We start from the raw sequence: 19,449 nt of genomic DNA on the forward strand, positions 1-19,449 counted from the left end.
CCACCCTGCCTTCTACCCTTGCGAATAGGTAGGGATGTTGCCTGCTCAAACTCGCTCCTTCCAAGCAATTGTATACCTTCACTGTTGGAGGCATGACCCACTCTGTCGCCAACCGTGAAGGTGTGAGTGGAAACACTAAGGTAGGTCTTATATGCATCACCCTTTCTTGCAGCACTGTTCTGGAGACTCAAATAACTATAAAGCGCAATCGTACTGTATTCACAAAAGCAACGATCCTAAAATCCACAGTCTTCCTTACTATAACTTATAATTTTCTTTTCCCAGCTTAAATTGCGGACTTTGCCGGTGCCAAAAAACGCAGGTATGTATACCACATGCTTCTATCATGCCTGTCCAGCCATGGCTCACTCAGCTGCTAAAACAACCAAGATACTCGAGAGAAGATATGGAAAGAGAGCCTGGCAATACCCACGGACAAGCAGCTCGCGAAGACAACTCTCTCAAATTCTGTGACCAAGAAATAGATTTGCCTGCAACGACTTCAGACTCCAGACGATACACGCAAACCAATTGTCCTGTTCACAACCAACAATTTCCAGAACCTCCTCGCCGAAAAATTCCTCCTGGGGTACACCCCTCTCAACGGCTTGAATACACTCCGTCCTGCGATCTTCCAGTGGGAATGTCAGGAGGCTGCAGAGTTGGGACTTCTGCCTCCGCAGGGTGCATTTGTACATACGATCCAGATATATTGAACGATGAGATGACACGCGAGGTAGAAGTCATCATCCAGGAAGCAAAACAGGAAGGAGGAAAACAGGAAGAGAAAAAATCCACCTAGTGTCGGTGTCTGATGGCTGACATAAAGTGCGATCAGACCATTCTTCTTTCATTTCCTTCAACGTCTCTCCATCATAGTGGCTTCCAGTTGCTTGGTTGCTTTTTAATCGCCCCTTTCTCAGCCAGTATGAATCTACAATGCCCCGACAAAGCGGTTCTCCTGTGACAAATCTGAAATACTCTGGTTACAAGAAGCTTAGACCCATTCTGAAGCTCGTACCACGGACCCGAGACCTCCGTTTTCCGAGGCATCTTGATATGATTGGGAGATGTAAGGATGTTGCTTTGCGGAACGAGCATCCTTGGCAACCAAGCCTGATCGCCGCCCTGCGTCTCCCCATCCCAAACGAAGGCGGACTCAGGCCTGGTTGTTAGGGCGGTGGCCTTTTTTTCGGTGAATTGACGCACTGGTACGTGCAAACCTAGACGACCGCGAGCCGAGACGAATGACGCTATCTGGTTGACTCGACAGGCACTACATACACACAAGTAAAGGGCTGAAGCGCAACGGGGTGGCTGGCCTGGTGCTCGGCAAGCATCAACCCCATGACCTTTGACATCCAACCTTTTGCGTAAATCCCAATTACAGTCGTTTTGTATGTGTGGCAACCGAGACATGTTTGGCGCTTACCATTTTCAGAATGATATGATTCCAATTCAGTATTGAGTCGACATGAACAGCCAAATTGATTCCAAGAATCCAAATCCGTTGTGAAGACCAGGTCTGCTCAATTAAGCTTCATCTGATACTAACAAGTCGGTTGTCACCATCAATGTCCTGTATATCAGCTATTCGTATGGATTTAATCGACGGCAAGGCGATTACAGTCAATTCTGTCTCTAATCCTTACCTAGAGTGTGGTCTTTGAGATTCATTTGTGGCTTGTTCTCACCGCTACAATGCCTTCATTTCCGAGCAAGGCTCTAGGCAATACTCGATATCGATTCTATACACCCCCTTTCCCTAAAACTATACAGGCACAAAGCACAGACTCAATGGAAATCATACAAGGATGAGAAGCAAGTTGGGCCAAGTCCGCGGTGAGAAAGGAAGTAACGGATAGCTCCACAGTCTGCCAACGCACAGCGTTGCGCAGCTGAATGTCTGAGGGTGAAACAAAATTGTATTGATTGTCATGCCGAAGGGGCATCCATCACCATGTCAAACGACAGGCTTATCTCGTCTTTGGCCCGGGTAATTGGTCTGCTCTTCGTATTACGCGCCGACCAGACGGCACTTCTGCAGGAAAAGTGGATCCGACTAGTACTGCTTCTGCTAAGGCTGTAACGGTTGCTGTGTATGTTTAGGGCGCCTCCATAACCCGGTCAGCACTTGAAGGTAATCCTGCAATTCACATCCGCAGATCACTGCTCACTGGCAGCAGTTAAAATATTGGGTATTGTTGAAAGATTGATCACTAGCGCGCCTACCAGTTATCAACACCCTTGTCATGGCTGCATGGCGCCTCACCGGTGGCCAATCATGACGCATGCCACGGAAGAGCAAGGCCTTCCATGGCCTCTTCCATGAATTTTCCAAGGCACAGATCAAATTTTGGCATGTCAAACAGTTTCGCTTGAACACTTTTGTCAAGCAGGGTTTCGATCAGATGATAGCTTTTACGACCCATGTAACCACGTGGCAGCCGGCGGGGTTTGAGGCTAGCAGCTGTGGCCATTCTTACTTTGTCTACTTCGATCCATGCAACCGTTGTGTTGTGTGCACCTTGAACCACAGCCCCTCACTGCGGAAGGGTAATCGACAGTCACCCACAAGTAGATTGCATCGCTGCTTCACGCACACATGTCGCAAAACCAGGCACAATTCCAAACCTACCATATCTAAACTCGGCAGGGTTTTGTATCTAGCTGTATCACCGAATGACTGCCAACACGTCTGCAAGGCGCAACATGACTGCCGTGATAGGGGCACTAGGATCTTAGATCACCGCCCGCAATATCACCCTGCGCTCGAGGCAGCTTCAGTGCATTCCATGCGTCCTACCGTTAGCTAGAGTGTTCCGTACATTGATTGTCAATGCCAACCCAGCTTCCTCAAGGCTAGCGCCTAACTAGCCATGCAGCCTTTCCAACAGGCCCTGTCCCATTTCACCAAAACACACTGCACAGCCCCCAAACTCTCCTCATGATACTGACAGACTGACGATCATGGCACAAAGAAATGTCGGTGTGTTCAGTTCATGCCCCGTCTTCGTGGCAAAATCGATCAGGTGGTAGACGATCCTAAGCGCCTCATCACAGCGACGTCATCCGCCCGACAACAACAACAACGATGACAACGCTCATCATACCGCCCATACCTTCCACCCACATGGCCCGAGTCGCACTCCCGGAACCGCATAAGCGATGCCTGGGGCGAAGGCAATGCCAAGTGGAAAAGTGTTACCAGACCTCCGCTTCCGTTCACGTTCCCCGGATCCAAACTGGAGAGAACCCGCTTCCCCCCCCCCCCCCCGGACCTACTCGGCAAACCCGAGTCTGTAATATCGCTACACGCGGAGCACCCTTTTTTCTGCGCACCGCCTGCAAAGTCGTACAACGGCAGCGGCGCCGGAAGTTGGATCCGCTGTGTCTCTGGTTGGTCACGGCACAAAAGGCATCATGCATCGCCCGTAGGTGTTGATTCTGTGTGGCTTGCGAGGTGTCATGCGGCAGGCACAGACTCTCTTATTACTTTTGCACTCCACTCGGGGGAGTTTTGATTGCAGTGGTACTACTCGCTTGCGGCTTGGAAGGGGGTCTGCCCAGCTCGTGTATCCCATGACCACGCTCAGCAAATCTTGTTCAGCCTTGTCCAGCAGCGGCGGTGGTGGCGGCGGGTGCTACAGACTAGACAGACGCGGATGCGGGAGAGCTTCCATAGGCTTATTGTACATGCAGCAATACCTGCTGCATTGGGCTTGCACGGCATAGAAGAGCCGCTCGTGTATGTATGTGTGTGTGGGCTGTGAGAGTGTATGGGCCGTGTCCTTTTTCTTACACCCAGCGACAGTGAGGGAATTGGTTGGAAGAGTGAGGCTCTGGAGCGGTGAGAAAATGCATGCTGTGTAATTAGGTTTACTCCTTTTCTCCTTCACGATAGAAAAATCATATATAAAGAGCTGAGATTCCACTTGCTGCCGCAGCTGTTTTCGTTTGGTTAGATTAACGCTTCGGCCATGGTGGCTTCAAATCAGTCCAACTCCATTGTACATGCTGCCACTTGTGGCGCTCCCCAACGCGACAATTATGATACTGCATCTCCGCGTCATAGTGGCCTAGCCGATCCTTCTATCAACGGCGCGCCTCGCCCCTTTACTCTTCAGTGTGACATGGAGATCGTGTGTGTGGGAACGTGGATCAGCAATACAGGGTCCCAATACACCGACTCCGTCTCGAACAATGGTACTTGTGCATTTCCATATCTTGTACTAGATAAAAGAAGAGAAAAGGTGCTGATGCTTTTGCAGTACGCGCTGCTGCAACGCGGGCTACTTGCATACGCCATCGCAGTCTACATGAAGCATGTCTCGAGTTTACGACATGTGCTCGAAGGGTTGAACTTTTGGTGGAGTTTGATGGAGATGGTATAGCGGGGGTTCTTGTGGGTGGAGAGGAGAGTAAATCTGCAATGTTAGTTTGTACGTGTGAGGAGTTGATTGAGATCTTTGGCCATGAGGATGGTCAGAGTGTGAATGTGGGAGAGGGTACCAGCGAATTTAGTAAGTCGGAAGGAAGGAAGAAGTAACTATGATTGTTTTGCAAGTGTTTTGTATAGTTGGCGAATGGCTAATGGCCATCTGGGCGTAAGGGGTTTGGATGAATTCTAAGTAGAGTATGGATTTGAAGATAGTGAACTTAGGAAACTATACCCCTGTTTTTTTCTGGAGAATATGGGAACGAACGTAGGATGTATCGAGCTACTCTTGCCTCAAAACCAACCAGCCCTCTGATGGTGCGGTTGATGATGCCAAGAGCCTATGCTTAGTGTGTCCCGACTACAGAAAACTCGGTAGTTGGGGGTTCGAGGCTAGAAGCTGGACGTTCAGCTCGGCGTCGAGATCTGGGCATAGTGGATTAGCTAGTGCAGGGGTGCTGATTGGCCGAGACTCATGTGAAGGAGCGTGACTGTTTTACGGTACCAATCTGACCATGGGAAATAAGTAGGATGTCTACAACGGCGAAAGGCGGTGACGGTGGTAAATTGACGAAATGATCGACACTCGCACAACCATGGGGAGGCTGATTTTCTATAAGGCTGCAGGTGTGTGCACCATTTTTGTGGAAAGTTTTTTAGCAGCTGCTCCAAGACGGTTTACCCGAGGCTCGCTGCGAGGCCGACCACCATGACCTCAGAAGCAGAGCCTAGGTTTAGCCATGAGGGTCGATTCTATTGGCTGTCCTTGCGATAGACATGAATGAGAGACGACAAACGCCGGCTTGTGGGTACTGTTCGCTGGCGGGTTTTCTGGGCTGACAGTCCGGTGGACATGCCTTAAGGCTAGAATCGTGGCTGTGCATGCACGAACCGCACACGGCGTTACCAGTACCGTGATACTTCAAGGCGCGAGCGATTTAACGATAATCCCGCAGTATTTCCAGGGATTTTCATGTAGCTTACCACGTCTCATGAATAGAGTTCGCCAAACGGCCAATGTAATCCGCAATGTTGTGTCTGAAGTATAGGTGGCAGGGCTCGCACCTGACATCATGCAGGTTAGCTTAGTCCAAGCACTAAGTAGCGTATGCTCTAGCGCGACGTCTCGAGTGGTTGGCGCGTTTAACCAAGACTTCAGAGGAAACCATGGTTGTAACCTGACTACTTCCACCGTCCCTACGCAGGATTTCTAGTGTCGGTATTTGTTTGCGGACGTGCGGTTGTTGCGAGTTGACGTTATCCGTGCGAACCGGCCAAGCCTATACTTATACCCCGCCGGCTGAACCAGCCACACCTCTCATCCACCCCCTCATCGTCCCTGTGGCTGAACACTCACCCGACCCTTACTTATCGCCATAGTACAGTACATAGCAAACCATGGCAGAACTAGTCTCCGGCATTGCAAAGCTCAATCCCTTTTCCAAGAGAAGCGTCGATGATGAAGATAAGGGCGAGGCCATTGATGCGGGGACTGTGGCTGGTGGGGGCCATGCCTCACGAGAATCGCACATCACCAAAGACCAGCTCCGTGTGAGCAAAGGACTGCAGCACTATATTATCGAGAATAACATCCTGCACAAGCCAGAGTCCGGCTCAGAAGCAGAATGGGTTTCAGCGTTACGGGAGATGCTCAGCAGGAACCATGTCAACATTCCCCGGGAACTTCTCGACAGAAACCATCCACTTCCCGAATACTTCATCAGTTCATCGCACAACACGTACCTAATGGCTCACCAACTCTATGGCGAATCGCATGCCCAGGCATATGAGATTGCCCTTCGCACTGGATCGCGTTGCGTTGAGATTGATGCTTGGGACAACGATGAAAATGCCGACGAGCCCAAAGTCACTCATGGCTACACACTCGTCTCTCACATACCCTTCCGTGAGGTATGTGAAACAATCCGGGATGTTGTTGACAAGGAAGCTGGAAATGAGGTGGATGCTGCGCCCATTATTATCTCCTTGGAGAACCATTGTGGCGCGCACGGTCAGCTTCGCCTGGTACAAATCTTCCAAGAGGTTCTTGGCCACCGGCTCCTTAGTCAAGAGGTGCGCGACAAAGGTACACGCGAACAAAACGATCCCTCAAAGCATGAACATGTCACCCTTGCTGAGTTGGGAAACAAAGTGGCAGTCATTGTTGAGTACCACTTACCCGACGAACCGGAGACCAGCAGTAGCAGCTCTTCCAGTTCCGACGATGAAGAGCAAAAGCAAGCTCATCAGGCATATGTGGAACAAAAAAAGACCGCCCAGACTGGAACTATCATTCCTGAGCTTGCAAACCTGGGCGTGTACGCACAGTCTGTCAAGCCTGTTAATAACTCATGGTTCGAAGGCGATCTTGAGAACGCGCCACACCACCAGCTCATCAACGTCTCTGAATCTGGTCTCAAGAGTCATCTCCCAGCCAATAATGCAAAGATTTCTCGCCATAACGCCCACCATTTGATGCGTGTCTACCCCAAGGGAACCAGAATCTCCTCCAAGAACTTAGCTCCCGTTCCTTTTTGGAGCATCGGCGCACAGATATGCGCGCTAAACTGGCAAACCTTTGGAGCGAGCTCGCAGATTAATGAAGCGCTCTTCACTGGCTCCAGCGGATACGTCCTTAAGCCTGCGGCCCTACGCGCGGGTGGCTCTGGAAACCTTGGCACTGGAAGGCGGAAGCAGCTCCGACTACACGTCGCGGGTGCGACGGACATTCCTCTGCCCAAAACACGCGACCCCAACGAAATCAAGCCTTACCTAACATGCACGCTTGTACACCCCAACGACCTGAACAACATGCCTCCAAAGCGCAAGACCGCCGTCTACAAACCCCATAAGCTTACTGGGTTTATGCACAAAGACAATCCGCCTGCCACTGAACCCCTGTGGAGAGAAGTACTTGAATGGGAGTACGAGGATAACGAGTTGATCTTCTTGCGTATGTTGATCAAGAGCGATGACAGTTTCTCCAAGAACCCGCTTTTTGCAGTTGCGGCTGTGAGACTAATGTACGTTGTGCCGGGATGGGTTTTTGTGCGCATGTTTGATCTGGCTGGACACGAAACGGAGTGTACAATACTCGTCAAGTTTGAGTTTCTAGACATTTAGGAGAATTCAACTTGAAGTATTGGGGTAGGAATAGCCTGGGCGGCTACTCGAGAGGCTTGTTGTATGGGTTTCCCTTGAGTAAATGGAGCGTTGTTGGGCAAGTGCAGTTTCTGAAGGGGCTGCAGACTTCGTAGTACCTCTATCGACCTATTTCTTCGGTGCTATAGGTCCGCCTACTACTTGTGCAGTGTTTTAGGGTATCAGTTGTCAAGAGTGACTATTGGGGATGTTACGCACCCCTTGATGATGCGCAAGTCAAAGTCCCATATCCATGATCAACATCACCTCCAAAAAGCCGTTAGCCACCATGGATTTGCATCCTCCTCTCTAATTCCCCACACTCTTCTCCAAAATAAAATAGCACACATATACCCCTACTCCAAAACGCACACTCCACCACTTTCAGCCTGACAAGCGGAGCATTTCTCCCTCCCTCTCCCCCCACTTTTCCATTACATCCACAGCGCGCCTCTAACCGTTGATCTCCACCGCATTCGCCCCCCTACGCAAGGCCCCCAGCCAAAAACGTCAATACTTCCGACGCAACAACTTCCCACCCATACACACACGACGCATCTGCATCCTTCAATGCCGGCAGTCTTGTAGGTATACGCATCCCTACGTCATCTATGCATCACTCTTGCACAGCACACCTGCGTGTCCGCACTCCTTCTCGCACCACGCAACCCTTTTCTGTTGTCATGGCCACCTAGCCCCGTAGTCGCCTGCGATACGCAAGGTGCGCGCAGCGTAGCGCGATTGAAGCGGGAGACGGGCCGTGGGGTGTAGGCGAGGCGAGGTGCGGTGGGTGGGGCGAACTAGGGAGGCAAGCACATCGCCCCGTGGCGTGGATGTGTGTGCCTAGTTTCCCTCCCAGTCCCAGCCTCTTGCGAGATACTGGGTGTTCCTCGTTGGAGGGAAGGAAAAAAGAAAGGGGGGGAGCATGGATGCGAGGTTCTTTGCCTTTCTTTTTCGGAGGATTAATAGCGCGAGAGCGAATGGGCTGGGAGCGAACGGGCTGCGGGTGCTAAAGGTTATGCGCCGAGTAGGTGCATGTGTAGACGAGGATTGGCCTGCATCGGATATGCGAGTTCAGATGCACGGCGATTCATTAGCTCTGCGGATTGTGGTGATGGGGAAACGGCGTGCTGGTCCCCCTTGTTATCTACACGGAAGCGAATAGTAGCGTGCGGGGGATTGGAGGTGAATTTGACTGGGTCGAAGGAACGCGTAGCATTGGCGCAGTGCTATATTGTTTGTGCAGAGATGTGAAGTTGGTGCGTCAAGGTTAATTAGTTGGGTTAAGAATGGAAACGTAGACTTGCGAAGGAGGCTATGTAGAGTAGGATGCAGCTGTGTGGCAAAAGTATTTCGCCTATCATGTTGACATGAGAGTTGTGGAAAATGATCTTTGAGTAATCATAATATGCAATATCTGGTAGTAGTGCATTATCAGAAGAGGAAAAAAACGCGTCATTACAGCTCAAGTGTGCGGAGCTATCAAACTTTGTCACCACTATGCAGTGGGTCCTTTGTCCGCTCGCGTATCTCTAGCGCAGGCGCAAGCCCGTCTCTTTCTAGAATGTGATTCGGAATCACGGCTCCCTCCTCAGTCTTGTCGTAATTCGTGTCCGTCATGTGGTATATGCCTAGATAATAGAAGCTTGCAATGCCCACGACATAGAAAAGCAATATGCCTCCTGCCTCGGCAATAAAAGGAATCTTGATACTGTCCAGGCCAAAGCAGATCGCTTCACCGGCGCCGAGTACGCCACGGAAGATGCCTACGTAGTGTGTAAGTTTCTGGGGTGAGTTGGTTAATGCGCCGATCCAGTAGTATACTATGTTGTGCCAGAGCTGAGAAAAGACCCAGTTGAGCATGAAGAGGACAAAGACCCAACCAAAGCTAGGGTCTTCCCAATCTGTGGCGTGGGTTGGAGGATGGTTGCGGTCGTAATTGCGAGTGCGGACCTAGCAGGTGTTAATAGGTTGTATTCAAATGTAGAATAGATGATGTACCATTTCCCATACCCACGCAATGACAAGAGGTACACAAACACCAGTCAGCCCAATCAGTCCTCGTTTGCGTCGGCCCCAGCCAGGGTAGTCTAGAACCCACTGTAGGGCCCATCCTGCGGGAATTTGCAGAACGACAGCAATGAATGACAAGAGGGATCGAGTGCGAAGGTTGTTGTTGAACGCTGGAAGTATATAAGCAGCATGTAAAATGGCTGTGCAGCAGATACTTACCATTCACCGACCCGCTGTACACGAGAAAACCCTCCGAAGGAAGAAAGGCGGGGAGCATCAAGACCAGGATTGGGTCCGTGAACGCGAGCAGGTTTGCTTTCAGCTCATCCCAAGCACCTCTTGGGCGGTCAACGGCTACAACTGACCCGTCGTCTCTTGTGAGCCTATGCGGTCGAAGCAAGAACAAGCAAAGCAAACCGCCGACGACCATGATGATTATGAATGAAATATATACCGACCGAGGAACGCCCGCAACAGTCTCAGAGTTTCGGTTTATGATCACAGGAATGATACCGCTGATGACAGAGCCCAGAGCTTGCATGTTCATCAAAATGGTTGCATAGGATCCTTTCTCGCTCTCTTCCGGATACCCAGTCGCAACATATCCGGCAGTGATGAATACCATTCCCGCGCCAATTCCAATAATGGGGCCAGCAGCATAAGGATAGCCTGTCTTGCCCGTCTCATCGTAGTACCACAGCGACCCGACGTAGACAGCGTATGTTTGAACACCGATGCACATGGTAAGGCCAGGCCCGAGTTTATTCAAGATGGAGCCGCCGAACGAAGAGGAGAAGAACCATACTATCTCTGTTATCAACGGCCTGAGATGCAAAACCCCAGCCCTGTTTTACCTGCACACAGTGTTGCGTTGACAACCTGAACAACTTGGGCTGAGTCGGGCCTTCCGCCCCCAGCACCCAGTAGATTCAGAGCAACGTAAATGCCAGCGGAAGAGCCAACTCCCAGGCCAGCAATCAACATTTGAACCCACGGTCCATGGTAGCGGAATCGTGGCAGGTTCAGAAGCCCCATGCCGTTTGACGCTTTTGAGAAACAAAAAGATTAGAACAAATACTGCGACACACGAGTAAACCGGAATTAGACTGAACAACTTCAGTCCGAGGAAAATCGTCGCAGTGGTAAGAGGAACAAAAAGAACAGTTTAGTGTGGGAAACATTAGCTTTAAGCCACAAATCTTCATGGATTCGCACACCATCCATGATTCCAAAGGTCCAGGGTGCCTTGATGTAGCGTCATACAAAGCGACAGGAACCCACGCGTCTCAACACGGGAGCGGAAACAAGGGTTCACAGCGGGTCGAGGCGTTGGCCGATAAACAAGAGTCAAGGGAAATAAGTGACTAGGGTTGCATTATGTGGCTGTTAGGGTGGTCGATGATCCACCCGCTGCCATTCGGTGGGCAAAAACGCCACTAGGGTCTAGATGGGGGATCGTGGCTAGCGCAAATGCAAAAACCTGTCCGGCACCGAACCACACACTGGGGTGATAACGGCGCGTCTAAAGTTCAAAAGACAGGTCCCTGTGTCAAACCCAGCTGACTCGCCAGGCGCGCATGTCAGGTCCGTCTACCAGCGATTGGCGGCAAGATCCGGCAATATGGACATGAAAAGTTGGAGGCTATTGGAGACGCCTGGACCTGCACTGGCTGAGCACGTTGTGCTGAAACATAGTTTAGTAAGTTTCAGAGAGAACAGTGGCGGGTTGAATCCAAACACCAACGGCATTTTTAAGCAGAAGATTGCCGCGAAGATTGTTCTGCCATTCGTTTCCCTAATCCCACACCTGGCGACAACTGACATTGATGCGCTTGGTGCTCATGTAGCCCTTCCATTTCTTGTAGGCTTTCTCTTCCGCTGGCGTAGCTCCAGGAGTGCCGACTGGCCAACTGGCAAGATGAGGCGGACATGTGCTTGGTATACAGCGAGCCATTGCATGCCAAGCCCATCGTGCATCGCCTGTTAGATGCACGACGTCGCCGCTATGGACGCGAATAGCGACGCTCCTCGGAGCATTTTCTCCTTGGCCATCATCCTCGCCCTTGGCCATAATAAAAATGCCGTCGCAACCCACACTGAAGCTCGCGAGCGCACGTTGGCATTGTTCGCTTACGTCGCGATGTACGGGCATGAAATCCTTAGCCGAGTACATTAGTACCACACCAGACTCCGGCCTTATGTGAGGGAAAAGGCCAGTGACTAGCCTTGCCAAATCTTCAGGAAATGGAGTGGCATGTTTTGCGTAGCTGCGAGTCGGCCAGTCGTACTGCTCACCGAGTGTGAGCCATCGAAGTTTCGAGTAAAGAAACTGTTCGTTGTTTAACGGCTTATGTTTGTCATGCGACTTCGGTATAAGGCAGTCGATCTCAGCTGCCCGGTCGCGAAGAAAAAAGTTGCTGTCAAATCGCGAGGGCTCAGACGTGGACTTGGGTGGATAAGGGATATTGAAATCGGCTTGGAGGTTGATCTTGTGTCCAGGGTCCGCCAGATCCCTGTGCATCAAGCATGATGTAAACAAAACCTGCGTCTCGGGAGGAAGTAGTTGTGAGATGACTTGGAGACCGGGGAAATCACGATGTTCAAAGATTTGCGCATCTTGTACTGGTGTTGATAATGGTTTACCGCCAGCGTAGGCCATGCAAGCAGCTTCAATCTGAGCTGCTGGAATGACACCTGCAGGACGCCAGATGTCTTTCCAATCTTCGCTGAATTCATTACGTTTGCTTAGGTCAAATATGTCTGGATTGTTCTCCAAGTCGGCTTTACGCATGCTCTGGTAGCGCCAGTGCTCCTTTTGGATGAACTGTGGTGGGGTGGCGTGCGTGTCATGATGCACAGAACCCTTCTATATTCCCTGTCAGCCAGACCCATTCAAACTCATATGAGAGACATACGAACGCGTTGGGTGGCATCCGTTGTCAAGTCCATGGTGAGAGCGCAGCGACAAAAGCGTTGCGGGGCAGGATGCGTTGGCGCGTGGAACAGGAACTGCCTCGGAAGCGAGACAGGCAGTCGCCTCAGGTTTTGCATCAACTAGAGACTGAGTATAGGATGCAGGGCAATGGTTCAATCAAAGAAGTTATTTCGTCACTGCCATGCAAGGAGAAAAAGGAAAAGGCTTCATGGCAAGCCACCTTGTGGGTGCGCTTATCGATAAGCGCCACATTTTGCATTTGGCGCTAGCAATACACGTGTATCCATTTACTTTTATTTCTATACTAGTGCACGAAATTGTAAGTAGCATTTTTTGGAAGCAGGGCCATAAAATCACAATAGAGGTCCATTTTAGGTTATTCAAGAAACTACCTCCACCTTACTATACGTTTACCCTGGAAACATCTATCGTGACAATTCAAAACCCAATACACCTACACATCTACTGCAAGTTCCTAGACGACCTGTCTAGCTTGATGTAGGCATACTGGCTTTGCCCCAGTGGTATCGAAAACACCGCCCACCACTTCGCTGTCCACCATGCGCCATACAACGCCCCAATCTGTTTCCTCCTATTGTACAAACTCATCGCTTGAGTCCGGCCATTCTGGGCTACGATTCTCAAATTATCTCGATTTCAGGATGCCCGTTGACCCGCTAGATCGCTTGGATCGTTGGGATGTGCAGAGTTCCAGCTCACATCGAAGCTGAGGAAGGCAGTTCTCATGCCGTTGTAGCTGTTGCAGAAGGAGTCCCAGATGACGAGTATGTTCCAGTACGCAAAGATCATGCCGAACTATTTGACATACATGAGCTGCTCGTCGCCAGCTTGCAGAGTATCAAATACGTTAACGTTGGCAGCTGTTTTATGACCAGCCAAGGTGCCCTTCATTCGGTTTGGCCGGGCCAAGAACACAGAAAGACGGTTAGGTCTGTTCTTTGTATCTAACTCCCGCATTAGCAGCTGTAGAACACTGCCACCTGCGCTGTTATATGGGGTTCTATTGTTGATAATGTTCCTCTTCACCTATTTACAATCATGTCGCCCGGGATTCAGATAGTTTCCGGGGTGGTTTTCGAAGAACATTGAAATAGACTGGGCTTTGTATGGGTGCTCAGCTAAAATCACTGTTAGCGCATCATTCCCGCTTTCATGTAGTACTTTGTATCTTACTTTGATAAAATTCTTTACGCATGCCTACAACTTAACCGCCTCTGATGGTAGAATCGTACTGCATATCTATTGATTCGTGTCGCTGAACTGCCCAGTTCGTGCACGATGCACTTGAGTTATGGAGGTACTTCATAACCTGAGGTTCATACAGGTCAAAGTCGACTACTGAGTTCGGATATTGATTTAAGTTTGGGAATGCAGGATATGAGATCGTCTTCGCTTGACCACATATACTGCACGTCTTATGAGACTGATTAGGTACCGGGCCGGCGCGTTTTTCGAGTCGATGTAGGCTTCCTTCTGTGGCGTTGAGCATCCCCTCTACAGTGGGATCGCGCTTCGAGAGAGGTGTTCTGAGGATTGAGCTAATGTCTGAGTTATCGCCGTACGGACCAAGCGGTCCTTCGTCTCGCCCTCTCGGTCCTAGTCCATACTTGCAGCCCAGACAAACGCAACCGTAACATGGTTCCCTGAATGGATTCTGGAGTGTGCAGCTCGCACAATTGTCACAAAGCAGTACAGGAAACATTTGATTGAACGAATTGTCGCCGAGATTGTAGCCTGGCATGGGAATATCACCCCAATCAGGCCTTCCGTCCTCGAACCCATCTCGCTTGGTCAGATTCTGAGCGATTTCCAGGTTCCGCTTCTTGATTGGTTGGCCACTGTCCTTGAAACATTGCTTCGTACCGGCTGCGGCCAGGTTGTCCACGTATAACTTGTCGAATGTAGAAGTACTCTAAGCAGTGGAGCCTTTCTTCAAGTGACTCCTCATCTTGGTACCAAGACTTGTAGAAACACAACTTTGTGTACCTGTGTGCTCAAGATTCCATCGTGAGAAGACTCGCTGAGAAACAGACATGTCTGGTAGATCGCCAACAACTTTTTCGTAAGGCTTCGAGAACGACACACCCACTATAAGCCCTACTCTTACTGTCGTGCCAACCTCGATCCACCCTTTAGATTTCGAGAGTGCGTTAAGCTTGTTGTTGCTATTCTTGCTGACTTCATCTCCGACTCCACTGCCTTCTCCAGTGCCCGTAGATGGAGTGATGGTTGCTCCCGAAGGGAAATGAACGTTGTACAGCCCCCAGTTGCTCTGAATGCGCGATTCCGGGTAGCCGCTGAAAGGTACAGCGCCAACGACATTATCTCCGCTTGCTAGATCAATGCTGGCCTCCTTGTATGCTATAAAGAAGGCCAAACCTATGTAGAGCGACTGGCCAGCTACTCCCGTTTCGCCAAACTTCTTTGTGATTTTCGAGCCCATAAGAGACTTGGAGGTATCGAGAATATCTTTCCCACCCAGCCTAAACGAAACGTCTGTTTTCCCCTAAGGGCGAACAAAGCCTGCTGCTTGATGTACGTTGAAATTAGCACTGGGTATCCAGGTCGCGATCATTGAGAACCCGTAGCGTAGCTCAATGCTGGAAGACCCTTGCATGGCAATGCCCAGAGATTCTCCAAGTTTTCCTTCCTCATCGATGGGCTTGTCAATGTAATTTCATATCTGCCCATTGTGGTAGACAGGCCTATCCAGCTTTTCCGTAATCTTGATAGAGTTTCCTGAATAGAAACCCAACTTATTGAACCGGTTGTACCAAGCTTCCTTGTTACCGTAATCAAAAAATCTATCAACAAGGGATTTCAGGTCGCGATTCTGGCTGCCTTCAGGAGTGTCCACCATGGCGTACCAGTACCCTGGCACATTGGAGTAGTCAAGGCGTATGCTGAACCTTCCAGCGTCTCGCCGAACTAGGCCGATGTTGTAATCGAATTTGAAATCGTAAACGATGGAAGTTGGACTGCGTCGGGCAACCTTTTCGGGAAGAGATTGGTCCAGGGATGGGGTGAGAGAGATTGTTCGGGACCAAGAAGGTCCTCTACATTCATCGGGCCTACAAGAGGGAGTAAAAGCTCAGCTTGATTCAGGTGATAGTGTTATGAAGGACCACTTACATATGGACAATGGTTCCTTCCACGCCGTTCTCTTCAACGCGGAAACAGTCGGTTACGTTTTGGTGCATACATACGATACGTGCCGTTTGTATCTCATGGTTCGGTCTCTTCAGTACATCATGCGGGCAGTCGATGAATTCTAGTCCCAGATTGTCGCGTTTCGGCATGGACGACACAGTGCTGCTATGACCAGCAATGAGGAAGAATGCTATGCCAGTTTTGTCTGGATCTTGCTCCTGAGTCAATCCATGGAAGGCGCCAAAGCTTACGAGATCGTAATTCGGGATCGCATCCGCCGGAGGAAAGTACTCTTCTGGGAAAAGATTCTCGAGATTGAAAGGCGCAAAAGGCCTGTCAAAGCCACCGATGGGCTCACAGCAGAATGGCTATCACAATGAAACATAGATTTAAGTATTTCGTTCATTTCAAACCCACGTAGTTGATAACTTACCTGTTCACGCCCGTTGTGGCATGAGCTACTTCGTGGATCCGGTCCACGCGGATCGAGGCCCAGGGTTATCTTCCCAAGGGTGCAAGTGCTAGAGCAGACTTTAGACGATTTCCAGTTACAGTTGCCGAAAGAGTTTGCGCGGGGACAACAAAGCTTCCGAATTCCGGCACCTTCGCCACTAAAAGGATCTCTTGCACCCTCCCATCCACATCGCTTGTTTGCCTTGGGGCCATCAGTATCGATAGTTAGCTGGAAAGGTTTGTCTAATGGGCACTTTTTGTCGCGTTCAGTCCAGGTATAGATCTTCAGATAGCGCTCCATGTTACCCGCTTTGCAGCAGAAGCTCTTCCAGCCTCGACCGTACTGCCAGTCATATGATCCATCTATGAGATCTCCCTTCCAACCGAAGCTGCCATTGATTACATTGATATCTCCCACGCTGCACTTGGCGGAAGAATCTTTCTTGGCCGCTTTGGAGTGGCTGTTATCCCACCGACAATCGTTCTCTTGCGGTCCGGCAAATGAGGAGCAGCCTCTTTGGAGTTTCCAGTGTTGCATCTGTTCTTCCTATTGATCTCTGTGCTGACACGATCCACTACTGTATAACCGGTCTCACATTTTGGCTTTGCGCCCTTTGAGCCACGTTCTGTGATTTTGCATTTCGTGCCGTCAGCTGTACCGTGTACAATTGATGGTCCGTTGTCGGTCATGAACTCGAGCAGATCCTCTCCTTCTTTAAGTTCACCCCCTGTCAACGCTCGGATGAGGTCACCCTTCTCGTCGTCGATGTCGATCGCCTAAGTCATGAGTCCTTTTAGGCCGCGTTTGTTTGCGAAGTCGACCTTCATTTGTATTGTGGCAGGGTCGTCATGCGATATCCAGCTATTTTGTCCATACGTGAGGTGCTGCACAGCCGCCTCCTTATACAACTTGGGCTTTGCTTTGGTCTTAGCCAGGATGCCTTTTACTTCTTTATACAAAAAGAACCCCTCTGTGGCAGTACATTCGCCCTTCTCCCTAGGCCTACTGAACTTGCATCTTGGAGTCTAGCACTTTGGATTCTCGAGACAAAAGCTTCTACTATAGAAAACCGTACTGAGAATAATCTTGGAAAGTGAAACGTCATTCCTCCAAAGCAAGTCGAGTGCAAGGTCAATCTCAGTCAAATTGGTATGGCCGAGTATCTGATTGCCGATTGGGTTGTCGCTATCCCATACTCTACGTTTCATTAGTTTTGGTGGTATTGGTAGAATGTCGTGATGATACGTACCCATGGAGATGATACGACATGAGGTTAATCCAGTCGGCGATCTCTGCGCTTCTCTTAATGTCGAAATGGCGCAGGTACCAGTAAGAGGTTGGCGCAGTGAATGTTAGGATGTATCGGGATCCCATGGCATCCTTCATCTCTTTCATCAACTTGTTCAGATTGTCGCCGTCCTCAGGAATACCACCTCGATCTGGTGCACCGGGACTGCAAAGGAAGGTGTGTAGTCAGCATATGCTCCTTCTTTAGAAATATTGGCACATACTACTCCCAGTCCAAACCGACACCGTTAAAGCCATACTCGGCCATGAATCCAATGAGATTAGAGATGAAAGTTTTGCGATTTACTGCGCTAGCAGCCATGTCCGAGAAAACCTTTTGGTATTTACTTGTTGGTTGGCGATGGATGAAGTTATACTGATCTCATGGAAAGATGAACATACCAGGATCGTTTTGAGTCCAACCCTGGTTTCTATCAGTCAAGAAAACAGTTTCAGGATAGTCGACGCTTACACCAAGAGCAATGAGGGCCTTGAGCGACGGCTTCTTCATGTTGAGGTCTGTCACTCTACCGAATAGAAAGGGCTGGAAATCCGACATTGGCTCAATCTTGAAGGTTCCAGACGCTGTGAAGCCAAAGGAGAAGATCAAGTGAGTGAGGCTGTGTACCGGTATTTCTTGTGGTGTCATGGTACCACACTTCTTGTTCATGTTCCATCCTTCATAGTATCCAATAACGACCTACCTAGAGTTGCTGCTTCCAACGTTGGGTTTAGGCTGCTTGCACATGCTCTGACAACCATTGCCGCAGAAATCTGATGTTGTCCCGCAGAAACCATGTTCTCTGGAAAAACATCGGCTAGTGTAGTTTCGAGTCCAGGAGAGACTTACGAGCAGCAAACGTTCAACAGACATGTTTGGCCCGGCTTTTTGGCGTACTGCTCAACTCGAATGGTCTGCCCTACAACGCGACCCTTTCCCCCAAGTAAGGCGAAATATGCATCTCCAACAAGTGCAAGACTAACATCTTGGCTGAGGGTGATACATGGGGCTCAATAGCGAGGAAGGCTGGTATCTCACCCGTTCAGTTCAAAGCCTGGAATGCAAACGTCAACCAACTCTACAGGTAAGTATTCCAAGTTGATATCAGAAGCTATGTACTGACTTCTTCCCTCAGTAACTTGGGACGCTTCATTGGCGATACCTTTTGCATCAGTAACCCTTATGGAGACTTTTCAATTCCTGATCAGCCAATCGTAACGGCTGTCCCAACGCCTGTGTAAGTGAAGACTCGACTTTAGTAAACCTCAAAGCCTTACTAATTCTGCAACTAGACCTGCGCCATCGGACATTGCGCCCAACATCACATCGCGATGTGGTCAGTTCTACAGAGTCGGCGCTGGCGACGATTGCTCAACGGTGACGTTGAAATTCAACATACTACTCAAAGACTTGTAGGTAGTTCCGGCCTCGCACGCGCATATCACTGACTCGAGCAGCTACTTTTTCAATCCTTTCATCAATGTCAGCTGTTCCAATCTCTGGCTTAATGCGTCTTATTGTGTACAACCGGTCGGAGATATAACCACATACCCTGGATACGGCGGCTCGACAACGGTCACGCTACCGCCTTTCACTGCAGGCCCGAAAACATCGCTACCGCCTAATCCGGACCCAGTTGATGCTCCGGAGCAAACAATCATTCCAATGGCGAACGATACTCGCATAGATTGTTATACGTAAGCGAGGCGATCAAATCATCGATTAATTTTGAAGCTTACGAATGGTAGCTACATGTGGCTCAACGACACTTCGGCGGAGTCGATAGATTGCTGGGGTATTGCAGACGCTGTTGAATTGAACGCGAGGAGTTTGCACTCTGGAACCCCTCACTCGATCAGAACCCGATGAATTCCGATAATGCGACTTACAACTATCCTTGCTCGGCCCAATTCAGTGTGTCGTACTGCACCGGAATCGCACCTCCAACTCCTATTTGGCAATGTCAGTAATCTTCCGCATGTGGGGCCAATTTTAGGGTAATTTCATTA

At 49.9% G+C, this 19,449-nt stretch overlaps 8 protein-coding genes across 8 annotated transcripts; 4 read left to right on the top strand and 4 right to left on the bottom strand.

Annotated features, from left to right (window-relative positions):
• Window positions 1-346: 346 nt before the first annotated feature.
• Window positions 347-802, top strand: COCSADRAFT_356600 (uncharacterized protein; the record flags this gene model as incomplete). Its single annotated transcript, XM_007701496.1, has 1 exon — window positions 347-802. The coding sequence occupies one exon, from the start codon at window positions 347-349 to the stop codon at window positions 800-802; it is 456 nt and encodes a 151-aa protein (XP_007699686.1).
• A 3,178-nt stretch (window positions 803-3,980) lies between these two features.
• COCSADRAFT_356602 (uncharacterized protein) lies at window positions 3,981-4,638 on the top strand (the record flags this gene model as incomplete). The annotated part of the gene is made up of 1 exon (XM_007701497.1): window positions 3,981-4,638. The coding sequence occupies one exon, from the start codon at window positions 3,981-3,983 to the stop codon at window positions 4,392-4,394; it is 414 nt and encodes a 137-aa protein (XP_007699687.1). The 3' UTR covers window positions 4,395-4,638.
• Window positions 4,639-5,617: 979 nt separating this feature from the next.
• COCSADRAFT_36553 (uncharacterized protein) lies at window positions 5,618-8,001 on the top strand. The gene has a single exon (XM_007701002.1). It carries the CDS (start codon window positions 5,837-5,839, stop codon window positions 7,559-7,561), a length of 1,725 nt encoding a protein of 574 aa, XP_007699192.1. The 5' UTR covers window positions 5,618-5,836; the 3' UTR covers window positions 7,562-8,001.
• A 1,060-nt stretch (window positions 8,002-9,061) lies between these two features.
• Window positions 9,062-10,627, bottom strand: COCSADRAFT_160199 (uncharacterized protein; the record flags this gene model as incomplete). The annotated part of the gene is made up of 4 exons (XM_007701498.1): window positions 9,062-9,532; window positions 9,581-9,762; window positions 9,812-10,396; window positions 10,447-10,627. The coding sequence occupies 4 exons, from the start codon at window positions 10,625-10,627 to the stop codon at window positions 9,062-9,064; spliced, it is 1,419 nt and encodes a 472-aa protein (XP_007699688.1).
• A 760-nt stretch (window positions 10,628-11,387) lies between these two features.
• On the bottom strand, window positions 11,388-12,541 carry COCSADRAFT_89008 (uncharacterized protein; the record flags this gene model as incomplete). Its single annotated transcript, XM_007701499.1, has 2 exons — window positions 11,388-12,458; window positions 12,512-12,541. The coding sequence occupies 2 exons, from the start codon at window positions 12,539-12,541 to the stop codon at window positions 11,388-11,390; spliced, it is 1,101 nt and encodes a 366-aa protein (XP_007699689.1).
• A 448-nt stretch (window positions 12,542-12,989) lies between these two features.
• Window positions 12,990-15,408, bottom strand: COCSADRAFT_356608 (uncharacterized protein; the record flags this gene model as incomplete). The annotated part of the gene is made up of 7 exons (XM_007701500.1): window positions 12,990-13,177; window positions 13,202-13,343; window positions 13,395-13,528; window positions 13,583-13,666; window positions 13,758-14,460; window positions 14,521-15,054; window positions 15,250-15,408. 7 exons carry the CDS (start codon window positions 15,406-15,408, stop codon window positions 12,990-12,992), a joined length of 1,944 nt encoding a protein of 647 aa, XP_007699690.1.
• A 1,520-nt stretch (window positions 15,409-16,928) lies between these two features.
• COCSADRAFT_171038 (glycoside hydrolase family 18 protein) lies at window positions 16,929-18,313 on the bottom strand (the record flags this gene model as incomplete). The annotated part of the gene is made up of 7 exons (XM_007701501.1): window positions 16,929-17,162; window positions 17,223-17,349; window positions 17,402-17,605; window positions 17,664-17,786; window positions 17,838-17,863; window positions 17,912-18,139; window positions 18,290-18,313. The coding sequence occupies 7 exons, from the start codon at window positions 18,311-18,313 to the stop codon at window positions 16,929-16,931; spliced, it is 966 nt and encodes a 321-aa protein (XP_007699691.1).
• COCSADRAFT_26168 (uncharacterized protein) lies at window positions 18,312-19,309 on the top strand (the record flags this gene model as incomplete). The annotated part of the gene is made up of 6 exons (XM_007700879.1): window positions 18,312-18,383; window positions 18,412-18,524; window positions 18,576-18,677; window positions 18,733-18,817; window positions 18,857-19,137; window positions 19,189-19,309. 6 exons carry the CDS (start codon window positions 18,312-18,314, stop codon window positions 19,307-19,309), a joined length of 774 nt encoding a protein of 257 aa, XP_007699069.1.
• Between the last annotated feature and the right edge of the window lie 140 nt (window positions 19,310-19,449).

This window comes from Bipolaris sorokiniana, assembly GCF_000338995.1.
Source record: "Bipolaris sorokiniana ND90Pr unplaced genomic scaffold COCSAscaffold_6, whole genome shotgun sequence".
Taxonomy (NCBI): domain Eukaryota; kingdom Fungi; phylum Ascomycota; class Dothideomycetes; order Pleosporales; family Pleosporaceae; genus Bipolaris; species Bipolaris sorokiniana.

Bases quoted from the DNA above. Each gene is read 5' to 3' on its own strand.
- COCSADRAFT_36553 (XM_007701002.1), top strand. From the start codon at position 5,837: ATGGCAGAACTAGTCTCCGGCATTGCAAAGCTCAATCCCTTTTCCAAG.